The 12,368-nt window shown below is 41.4% G+C and overlaps 1 protein-coding gene across 2 annotated transcripts in view; it reads left to right on the forward strand.

Moving 5' to 3' along the window:
• Positions 1 to 1,440: 1,440 nt before the first annotated feature.
• The window catches only part of mafb (v-maf avian musculoaponeurotic fibrosarcoma oncogene homolog b (paralog b)), a 62,707-nt gene continuing 51,779 nt past the window's right edge, over positions 1,441 to 12,368 (forward strand). The window contains exons 1-2 of one of the 2 annotated variants that reach the window (XM_043227628.1): positions 1,441 to 3,836; positions 11,720 to 11,787. In XM_043227628.1, the coding sequence (XP_043083563.1) occupies positions 2,470 to 3,836; positions 11,720 to 11,747 (1,395 nt within the window). In that variant the 5' untranslated portion in view covers positions 1,441 to 2,469 and the 3' untranslated portion in view covers positions 11,748 to 11,787. Of the gene's footprint in view, positions 3,837 to 10,967; positions 11,280 to 11,719; positions 11,788 to 12,368 lie in introns of those variants that run through there. The other variant, XR_006248029.1, reaches the window with a different exon arrangement.

Consider the following 12,368-nt stretch of genomic DNA (forward strand, 5'->3'; position numbering starts at 1 on the left):
TATATATATATATATATATATATATATATATATATATATATATATATATATATATATATATATATATATATATATATATATATATATGTGTGTGTGTGTGTGTGTATGTATATATATATATATATATATATATATATATATATATATATATATATATATATATATAAAACGCACATAAAAATATTATGTATATGAATATAAATTTATGAATATTTGTTATGTATACTGTCTTTATATGTGCATAATTAATAAACATGTTTGAGTGTGTGTGTGTATGCACACATATATAAATACACACAACTATATAACATTACATTACACAAGTGAAAGGAATGAAGCCCGCTCTGACAATACAAGCCAGTAAACACAGTTCTTTCATCAGGTGATGTATTCGAAATGACACACACACACACACACACACACACACACACACTCACAGTGGATTTATAAATCATGACAGCACATAAAATCTCAATCTCATTTGTTTTATTCATGTAAACAGTATGTCGGGGTTCACCCCACAGCATAAGCCGAGTATAAATATTTCCCAGCATCGGTGTTAGCCGCACGAGCTCAATTAGCAGACGCGTTTCATCCGAAGTGCACTAATTGCAGGGCCCTCATGGTCACGTGGTTACGACGTACACCACTCCCGTGACGTTAAAAGCACGTTAAAGCCATAGGATACATTGCTAACTGTATTTCCATTGCTGTAAAGCAGCAGAAAAAAACTAGTCGAGAACATATTTTTTTTATATATATATCTGGGACTCTTTATTTCTCTTGATTGTTGAGCGGTTATACAGTCAGAAGGGACATAAATTCAATATTTATTCAGAGCCTCTGAACGGCCTCCGAAGGCTTTTGTTGGGTGATCTAATTAATGAAATAATATGTTGATTTTCTAGGTCCGGGTCCCCGAGAACAGTCGCTGAGACTAAGAGAATATTTACTTCCTTTTGGGACTCTGGGCTTGTGTTTATTTTTATTTTTAATTTTTTTTTTTACGCTGGCGGCTTTGTAGTTCGCCTTGTCTTCCTGGCGCGGCTTTTCCGCGGAGGGCTCGACCACGTTTCGATACCTCCCGTGAGGATCGTCGTCTTTATTGTCTGCTCTCGTGAGCTGAGGAGGAATCCTGTTTGCGAAGAAACCCTCCAGCAAAGAGCGGGGTGTTGAGCGCTTGAAGAGATGCGCGTGTGGTGCTTGCGCGCGCAGCAAGAGGCGAGAGCCATGCTTTCCTGTGCTTGTGTTACGACGCACTGCACGCCGCTTTAATAAACGGCAAGAACGGTGTGATTAAGGCTGCTCAAATAATTACTAATTAAGTGCATGCAGTGCGTTAGTGTTACTCAGTACATAACAATAATGGAAAATCAAGATGGCTTTCTCTCTCCTATATATATATATATATATATATATATATATATATATATATATATATATATATATATATACTTTTGCGCCCTAGTAATTGGTTGACCTACATTGGTACTCGTGCACTCGTATTTAAAAGCTACTCAACTCCTTGCTAACAAAGTTAACTGACACTATCAAGACGTACCTTGAGTTATTGTCCTATTTAGAGCGCATGAATCCCTTTTTGGTTGGACTCACACGCAAACGTATTTAAATACACCGAACGGAAGCCAAATCCGTTAACGCGCCATCGCGAAACTGCTCCCCGCGCGGTTTAAACAAGCTAAACGTGATGTGACACGCGGTTGATGAAGCGCTCCGCTAACGGCTGCGCTCCGGCTCGAGCCGAAAGGGGGCGCTGTTGAGTTTTGAAACGGCATGTCCGGCAGCCCGACCACGTTTTGTGGGACAGCGGAGGGAAAAAAAATCGAATAAATCAACATATTCGCATTAAAACAACATAAAGAGGCGTACTCCGCGCAACCCATATGGCCATTTTAATTGCTTTAGTAGTTACATCTGTCGCTAATGTATGCGTCGCGTATTTTTTTCTTCTTCTGTCCAATAAGGCTAAAAAATACTGATAACCTATTATAAAGGATTTCAGTAGGGTGGCTCAACCGATGCCGTGATTAAAACATTACTTGCGTGACATTTATAGACGTTAGTAATGATTTCTTTTAATAAATGTCAATATTACGAGTCCTTTAAACAAGCATTAGGTGCTTAAGCGTAAATGATGATTTTAAGCTTATTGATAGGCCCGTACGGTGTATAAATCTTTACGAAAGCGCGATGCGGGGAAAATACAGTGAATGAAAAGATGCTTTACCTGCTTTAAACGGCCAAAAACAAAACGACCGTCCACAAAGAGTTAAAGCCGTCGTTTAGCTCTCTGTCAGTTCTGACAGTTCGGAAAACTTTTGTTTCTTCTCTAGTATGTAAATTGACCGCCGGATTCAGCGAGCCTATTGGCTACGAGTCCGAGTCAATTTCGTATTTCAAACCTGACGTCAGGGCGGCTATAAAACTCAGCATTGCTTTTATACTCCTATGCTCGGTGATCCTTTAAAAACTCTAGAACAAGCCCGGAGTGCTTTTTTTTTTCCAGCCAAGCATCCAATTGCCAATCACATACATGTTACGGTCTTCATTTCAGCGAAACTATTGAAAAAAAAAAGGGCGCCGCGCAGCCATGCGGTGTTAAATGTTCGCAACTCAAACGCGTCGACACTCGCGCACAAAGAGAGAGGAACTGGAGACGCGCGCGCTCCTGCGTCTGTTGCGCGAAAGGCGAAAAGGCGTCAATTGAAAAAAATAAATCGGCGCCGGCGAACCCTTTTCTCCGCTTTTGAAGAATTAAATAAAGAAATCAAGCTGGCTCACGCTGTCTCGAACCCGACCACTTTGACAGCTGCTCTTCACCCCCTTTGGAGGACTGTCAACAGCAAAAGGATGGCATCAGAACTGGCAATGAGCAGCTCCGACCTGCCCACCAGTCCCCTGGCCATGGAATATGTTAATGACTTCGATCTGATGAAGTTTGAAGTGAAAAAGGAGCCGGTGGAGCCCGATCGCAGCATCAGCCAGTGCAGCCGCCTGATCGCCGGGGGATCCCTGTCTTCCACCCCGATGAGCACGCCTTGCAGCTCGGTTCCCCCTTCCCCAAGCTTCTCGGCGCCCAGCCCGGGCTCCGGGAGCGAACAGAAGGCGCACCTGGAGGATTTCTACTGGATGACCGGCTACCAACAGCAGCTCAACCCAGAGGCTTTGGGCTTCAGCCCCGAGGACGCGGTGGAGGCGCTGATCAACAGCAGTCACCAGCTCCAGAGCTTCGACGGCTATGCTAGAGGGCAGCAGTTCGCCAGCGCAGCCGGCGCTGGAGGCGCCATGGCCGGCGAGGAGATGGGATCCGCCGCCGCGGTGGTCTCCGCGGTCATCGCGGCCGCCGCAGCCCAGAACGGCGCGCCGCACCATCACCACCACCACCACCACCACCCGGCGGGTCACCACCCGACGCCCGGCGTGCAGTCCGGCGGCAACCCGGCCGGCCACCAGCACATGCACCTGGACGATCGCTTCTCGGACGAGCAGCTGGTGACCATGTCCGTGCGCGAGCTCAACCGGCAGCTTCGGGGGGTCAGCAAAGAGGAGGTGATCCGGCTCAAACAGAAGAGGAGGACCCTCAAAAACAGAGGCTACGCGCAGTCGTGTCGCTACAAGCGGGTCCAGCAGCGGCACGTCCTGGAGGGCGAGAAGACCCAGCTGCTGCAGCAGGTGGACCACCTCAAGCAGGAGATCTCCAGACTGGTGCGCGAGAGAGACGCGTACAAAGAGAAGTACGAGAAGCTCATCAGCAGCGGCTTCAGAGAAAACGGATCGAGCAGCGACAACAACCCGTCGTCCCCGGAGTTTTTCATGTGAGTTTACCGGCACTTACTAGAGCAGCGGTGTGCGTGAGTTGCGTAGGCTACGCGCGCGTTGTGTTGGATTGGGCAGTCCCTTCACTTTTATTTTTGATTTTTTTTTTTTTTTGCTGCAAAATTTAGATCCGTTTTAATCCGGTAACGAAGAAATCGAGCCGTAGAGAGTTTAACTTTCGCTCTGCGCTTTTGGACGACGGTGGGACGTTTCCCCTCACCGCAGAGTTCTTTTCATCGCGCCCTTGTTCGGTTGAATCTGTAACGCGCGATCGTTTGATATTTCGTAACTTTTAAGTTCGCTTTTCGGTAAGGTTCGAGCGACGCGTCGCGCTGGTTTCGCGAGGTCGAAAGCGTGGAACTCATCTCCTCGTGACTTTGTGTTTCGTTCGAACCACGTCGCATTTTGTGTCGTTGTGAAGAACTCGTTCAGTAATGTATTTATTTGTGTACCGGACGCGGTGTGGCGGATCCGCGTGCTGGTCATGTCGGTTCCCGGTGTTTTACTTTCTTTCTTTCTTTCTTTCTTTTACCTGAACTGAAATGAATCCCATTCATCGCATTCTCATTGTCTGGTCCTGTCCACTTTTTTTGGACTCTGAGCAAAAAAAAAAAAAAAAAAAGTGTCATCTTTTCATCTCCAACGCACGAAACATTTCCTCCATCATTTTTATTTTTTTTTTTGCGACGACCTCCTGTCATTTTCTGTACGGCAATTTTAGTTATGAAACATGTTTTGGCGAGAAGAGTGATTCTGTATGACTGTCCTTTTTTTTGTCCAAAGAAGAGACATTATTAAACCCCTGAAACATTTGTAACTCATCTCATTGTGATGCACTTAAAGACTGTGAAAGATTTGCGATTTGACAAATATGTCTCCCCGCGTATTGCTTGACCGTAAAATGTGGTGAAATGAACGATTCAGAACTGTCCAATGAACTTAAGTGTCTCTAAATTGTTCTCATTAAAGAGAAAAAATATTGAAAAATGAAGGGTTTGTCTTGCACGCGCTCGAAATGCTGCATTCAAAACTGTTATATTAGGATTTGCATCAAAATATGAATCAAGTTATTACAGATATCTCGGAGCTCGATGCTGTAAAACATTTACTTCCATCAGGTGGGAAATAAAACCTTGCTCTTGTTTAACGTGCACATCAACACAACGTTTTAATATTTGATATCGATTAGGATTGACAAATAATGACTGTACAAACTGGAGCAGTATATAATTCATCAATAAACGTTAACACGCTTAAAATCAAACGTCCTCGTGTTATTTATCAGAGCACGCCTAAAATGCGACACATTCACTGGATACAGTATTTGACAAGACGTGCTGATTGGGAAATTAAATAAGAGTTTATGATTTTTTAATGCAATATAGTTCTGAGGAAAGTTCACGGTTTCACTTGTTGCCGCGTGGCAGGTCGCTCGAGCTCGACGAGACGAGCAATATTCTCGTTTGAATCGGATTTGCTCGATATGTAATTGAACTAAAACAACGTATGACAGATACGATTATTTATAGGTGAAAAAAAGCCAACAGGAGCCGGTGTACAGCTACACTGTTTGACAAGCACGACTAAACGCGCTCGCACTTGTTTGCGCTCGCTGCGAGTTTATTTCGGAATCTTTCAATAATTCACTAACGACAGATTCGACATAATAAAAAAAAAATCATTTAAGACAAAAACCTATATTTAAATAGCACTTGATTTTAATAGGGGAACTTTTTCCTCTCTCCTTTACGTTTTTTTTTTTTTTTTTTTTTTTAAATTTAGTTCTGTTACTAGCTTCGCCAAAAAAACAAACAAAAAATAAAATAAAATAAAATCTAATTTGGTCCACCGCGCAGTTCAAACACATCTTATCACACGACGACAGTTTAGTTTCGCTGTCCTGGTTAATCATTATTTAGTGAGACTACCTGCTTAAACTGCTATTTAAATAACTAGCATAAACCGCAAAAACTGTCATTTTGACAAACAGATTCGCCTCTAAATCACTGGAGCTTAGTAAAATGAAAGCAGTCTGTCAGTTCCATAAATTACAGCTTTCTTTGGATAAGAATAACCTGGCTGTGAACTTAAAGGCTAATAACTTTACTTCCTTTCTACCGGTGGCTCTGTTAGTTACCTCAGAAATGCGATTAGCATATACTCTCACTCAGAGCTCACCAAAACAAACGGGTCCTGGTGTTTCTGTGCTTTATAAAGCTAAAAACAAAATTCGTGGGTTCGCGATCTGACGCTGTCTGCACACCACAACCTCCACTGATCTCAAACACCGGTCCGTTTCTCAATGTCACGTCTCGTTTTTGTTTTCTCCAACCTTCTTTGACTTTTCGGCTTCTTTATCTCTTCGGGCCCGTCATTCGTTCTCTCAGGCCATCGCTATTATCAGCCCCAAAATAATTAGAAGAGTGAGTCAAGCTTCCCCTCTCATTGTCACAGCACACAGGATGTGGGCGCACAGCTGGAAAGAAAGTGAAAAGAAGTGTGTGTGTGTGTGTGTGTGTGTGTGGTGGGGGGACGTCTGTATTTAGGGCGTTGGGTGAAAACATAGTGGCTCATCAGCACAATGATGATTTGAATATCAAGCGGATGACGCACACGCACGGCGTTCGGAGGAATTCGTGCACTGGGCTGAGAGCTCAGGGGAAAGGCTGCATGGTCCACGCCGTGGAAAGCACAATGATTTCTTGCATGATTAATAGTGGAGAAAAGACCTTGTTTCTGCTCCTTTAAATTGATGAATCATTGGTGATTTTCCCCAGCTGGGCTTCGACTGCCTTCGAGTGGCTTGCGGCGCATGTAATTTATGGCTTTTCTGTTTGATGAGGTCAAAACGCAAAACTGTTTAATGACATCAGCGTTATAAGTCAGAAGTGTAGAGACACGCTGTACCAGACAGCAGGTGCAGACTGGACGTCTTTTTCTATTACAGTTGTGCTTTTACAGTTTTCTAAATGAACATCTATTTACAGCTTTTTAGCTTTTTTTTTTTTTAAAAGTAGATATTACACTTAATATTATACTTTTGGTGCAGTTTTACCAGTTCAGTATTGCTTCTTTTTTTTCTGTTCCATTAGATTATTATTAATATTTTTAGAAACATACCTCTAGTTCCAGTTTTTTAGCCATGTTTTATGTTTATAAGTTTATTGTTATTATTTATTATTAGTTATTCTATATTTTTTGCTTGCGTTGAAACGTATTTTGGTATCTGCTTTAAAAAACTGCAACATAACTACTTTACACAAACTCACACACACACACACACATATATCATGTGTGTGTGTGTGTGTGTTTATACCTATGTACAGTTTCACACACGCAACAAAAACACACATATATTGTGTGTGTGTGTGTGAGAAACAGTACATATAATAATAATTTACATAAACGAGTAGATATATACATTAAAAAAATAAATAAGATAATTATGTAAGTAAAAGGGATAGTTCACAAAAAATATAATACACTACGGAATTAAATAAAGAAGTAGATGAATAAAACAGAAAAATAATGCACGTTTAGATATTTAAATATTATTTTAATTGATTTATTCATTCTTTCATTGTTTAAATAATACATTCATTCATCTTTTTATGCGATATGAATTCAGCACGTCTATTTGATTCTATTTCATTTGCACATGTACATTACTCACATTTAAATAACACACACGTATGTATTTGTTTACGCATTCATCCATTCACTTTCGGCGTCTGCTTTAGAAAACCACGACATACTTTGAACATCATTTCAGCACGTTGGCTTTTAAACCACACAAACGCATCGGTGTAAATCAGACTAAATGCTAATCCCAGCTAACGCCGCGGCCCGCGCTCTCCCACCGATCCGGCTTCGCCTGTTTAAAACTTTTCCAAACTCGAGCGGCGTTATCCAACATCACGATGCATCGGGACGCGTCCTGTTTAGCGGCTCCTGATGACGGAGCGCATTAGCATAGACGAAGCAAACATTTCATTTCGGCTCGTGAATGAAGTCTGTGGGTTTCATTACACACGCCGTGCGTTTCTTCACACCTCGGCTCCGTAACCGACATGCGTCTAACACACACACACACACACAGGCCGATGCTTTCACACCAATCCACGCACGCTTAATTCAATCAGCGGCGGGATATTGACACCATATGTGCCCTAATCATTGGTTGCGGGCGATCCTGATTAGGTTATTACAGATAATATAGTTGTCTTCTGTCACGATATCGGTCTTTTGCATCCGAGGTCAACAATAGGAAATCACAGTTCAACTCGTGCATATTGGCATTTCAATCATTTACATACTGCAGCGTTACAGGGTAATATCTTTAATCATATCAGACGTCGGGAGTCGATTTTTAGCTTTTTTTTTCCCCCTTCACGGCCTGGATTAAAAACCACTGCGACGAGTGTAAAGCCTCTGAGAAATTCTGGGAAGACAAATCCGAACGGCGTAATTGTAGACATCGCGATGATTAATATATATATATATATATATATATATTTATTTAAAGGAGGCCGTGTTTTCCGGATGCGCTTCCTTTCGGCGGTCGGCGCCGAAGCATCGCATGGCACAAAAACAAGCTCAGGATCCGAGCTCATCTGCATCTCTCCACGCTAAACATTTCCATTTAGAGTGATTTAAAGGAGGGAGTTTATGTCCCTGCCACGCGCGTCCATCATCCGACCCCCCGCTCTGCCTTCCGTAAACCTGAGTTATGGAGCAGCTATTTGAAAAGATAATAATTTAACTTTCCCTCCACCGTTACACCGGGGAATGGACGTGTTTGTGTTGATTGCCCGAGCTCGGGAGCTTTCTGTGCGCTTCAAGGAGAGATGCCCGAGTGTTTGTTTTTGAAGAGCAGCCGTGCGTTAGATCATCACGGGGGCCGCGGGTTAAAGGGACAGCTCACGGGAAACGAGGAAAGGATGTACGACTAATACGTGTTCATAATCAAGTGAACGAGTAGCTCGTCTGTAATCTGTTCGGCCTCGCTTCGTTCGCGGACGAGAACGGAAATTTGAAAAGGAGAGGTTCGGTAGAAGGTTCGTGCTGCTCTTTTACGCGCAGTGAGGCTTCGGAAAGAAAAAAAAAAGAATAATCTAACGCTGTACGGAAGTGTCAGTAATTACAGATGATGAAAATATCGTTTGCGGTAATGTTCGTCACACGCGTTGACCTTATTGTTGCGAGGTCAAAAAATAGAAAATCGTGACATTTCGGCCATTTATACACACGGTAAAGCCACTTTCTTTTTCTGTCGTATTTAGCAAATTATTTCATTTAATTGCATAATTTATTCTATTTTTTCCTCATTTTTGAAGTACCACTTTCACACGCGCTTATTTCTTTTTCATTTATGTCTGCTCGTTTATTAATTATTAAAATGTACAGTTTCTCTCTATCTCTCTCTCTCTCTCTCACACACACACACACACACACACACACACACATATTTATTTTGTTCATGAACTACCCCTTGTTGTCACACCCATATTTATTCATTATATTTATTTATATTGTTGGTTATTATCATTTTTTCTCCACATTTTTTTCTTTCAACTCACATCTATAATGACTTATATATATATATATATATATATATATATATATATATATATATATATATATATATACATATTGATTAAAAGTCTCGTGACGTTATTATTTTCTAATTATTTTTAACATCTTATTCATGCATGAACTCATTTAACAATATAGCCTATTGTATCATACGCACATCTTATCGAATCCTCCCTTTAACTCACGTCCGCGATCATCTAACAGAGCCCGTTTGTGCACTGTTTCCCACATCTTATAAAGCTAAACAGCTTTCTCTGGAAATCACTGAAATTCCTGAATTATCCCTTTTATTGCTGAAGTATGTTAGAGTTTGAGGAAGAGCCTATAGACGAGTGTATATGTGTGTGTGTGTGTGTGTGTGTATTGTAGGCTTTGGCCTTGTGCCCATCCTGTGTTATACCTGCATCTCAATGAAGCTGGCAAGGTGATTTACTGGCAAGGTGTCTGGGCTGCAGTCTCTCGCTCTCTCTCTCTCTCTTTAACCAGCGAGTCAAAGCGACATTGATCTCTCAGCCAGGCAAGGTGACCTACAGAGCACCGCTTCCCAAGTCTTTCTTTTCTCGTCTTCGTCTCTCTCCCCCCTTTTCTTTTTTACCGTGGAGTCGGTGGCGGGCCGTGACCCCGGGCGAGTGATGTCATGTCCTGTGGCAGAGAGCACAACAGTGAGGTGAATGTGAAAACAAAAGCAAGTCCTTGAGCCGCTCTGTGCCACTCGTATCAATAAAACGACAAAGTTTCGCTTCACAACACTGGGCGTTACCACACCGCTGCTACCGAAGGACTCCATCTGCACCTCAAGAGCACTCAAAAGTGAAACGTGTCGCTCTTTTTCGATTATTTTTGTCCCCAGTCGAACATTAGAAGGGAAGCTAAGCACAATCTCCAGGCTGCTAGTTTCCACACAACAGGAGTGGATAGCGACTTCAGCCCAGACACATACAAAATATATAAACTGATGGAAAAAAGTGTTTCAACTTAAAAAAAAAAGGGGGGCGCAAACGCTCATGACTTTATTTAGCTGCTTTTATTTTTATGCTAAACTCCAAAAATGCACGGGTACATGCAATTTCCAGCTAAAATGAATACCAGAACGCCAAAAACACCAACAAATCATAATCACAGGTTCAAATTATATTTTATGACCTCAGAGTATTAGCCTATAGTAGTCGATTTGTATATAAACACATTATGATGTTTGCTTCACAGAGCTAAACATGGCATTTTAGATAAACGACGTGGTAAACTTGCTCCATGGCTCCCCTGGTAGAGAGTCCTGACGCTCGATAAAGAGTTACAGTACGTTAAAAGTGCACGGTTGTCTCTCTTTCGTTACTGCTTTCGACTAGGTTTAGTACGTTATGTTTGCTATTTTGTTGTTTTTACGCCGCTTCGTCATAAGCTTTCATTTCTAAACTTTCGCGTACGCCGAGCGGTTTTTTTAGCGCCACCTACTGGACGTTGCGCCGTGGAAGAAACTAGCGACAACCATTTCGTATTAACGTCGTCGCAATCACGTGTTTCCGGTGAGCCTGGATTAAACAAAAAAAGGAAGGGAACGTCGCGTTAATAACCGACGACGTTTTTAACACGAGCTGAGATTTAACGTTGCACTTTCCACACAAAAAATAGCGTTTTATTAGTGTATTAGCGTCGAGTTTCTTCTTCTGTGGTGTCGACTGCGCGTCAACACGGAAGTTATCGACGTATCGCGGCACGTGTTCGGCGAGCCGTTTGTATTAAAGCCGCTGTCGCCGCGTTTGAACGCTGTCCCGTGGCCGTTAGTCTTTTTTTGGAGATATTTGAGTCTAACAGACCGCGCTGTAAACACGAATGTGTGCTGTGCTGAGGTGAGAGGTCACTCGGTGATTACAGAAAGGAATGAATGGCTTTGTGAAGTGAACTGGGTCGCGGGGTTTAACGGGCTCTGTAGGGGATACGTGCCGCTAACTTTAACTCTGTTTAGCACTGCACGTGAGAGAGGAAAGTGTTATTTACACAGCAGTTTGCAGATTAATTGCATTCATAGTTTTTGTGAGTCGTGCTTTATGTATAATATGCTTAAACAAGGCCTTTGACACATACACACACTTCTATATCTCTATATCTCTGTTATTATATATATATATATATATATATATATATATATATATAATTTTTTTATATATATATATATATATATATACATAAAAATTATTACTTTTTTTATTTTATATCTGAACGGTATGGTATCATATTAATCCTTGTTTTTAATCTTTCTGTCTTTTGCACATCTTGTTCATCACGAAAGGACGTCACGAAAGTTTCTACACCTGTGATATGACCTCTGACCCCTGCCCTTTGCCCCTGCAGTCTGAGGTAAGAGCGAAGATTTCAGTATTCTGTGCAGGTGAAAATTATTCTAATCCTTATTTATAAATATTTAATCCTGTATGGAGAGGGAAAAAAAATAGGCTACAAGTTTTTTCTGCGTTTAACAAACTGAAATATCACTATTTAAAATGAAAGTGCCTTTTATTATCATTGAGAAACTTCTTTGCAAATGAAATTATTGTACATAATACACATAATATTAGTATATATGTATGTGTATGTTTTTATTTCATTTGCTTGGTTTTACAAAACTAATTATCAATTCAATAAGAATGAATATCTTCCATGTTTAATTATAAATCATATACATTTCTCATTTGTGTTATAACCAACAAAACCCTAGGCGTAACGTTTGAGTCATATTCTCATATATAGCGTATTTGCAGTATATATAGTGCAGAGTGAATGCGTAAACTTGTGTCTAACTATCAGCCGAAATAATAACCAGTGACTAGCAGGCTTGTTATAATAACCGTGTGGCTAGTTTATGATGTTTAGGCTCTGCGAGTTTCTTGAGCCTAGTTTGTACATCTACTTCCAGTGTGTTAAACTGATCAGAAATGTCC

The sequence above is a fragment of the Puntigrus tetrazona genome, chromosome 25, assembly GCF_018831695.1.
Source record: "Puntigrus tetrazona isolate hp1 chromosome 25, ASM1883169v1, whole genome shotgun sequence".
In the NCBI taxonomy this organism is placed as follows: Eukaryota; Metazoa; Chordata; class Actinopteri; order Cypriniformes; family Cyprinidae; genus Puntigrus; species Puntigrus tetrazona.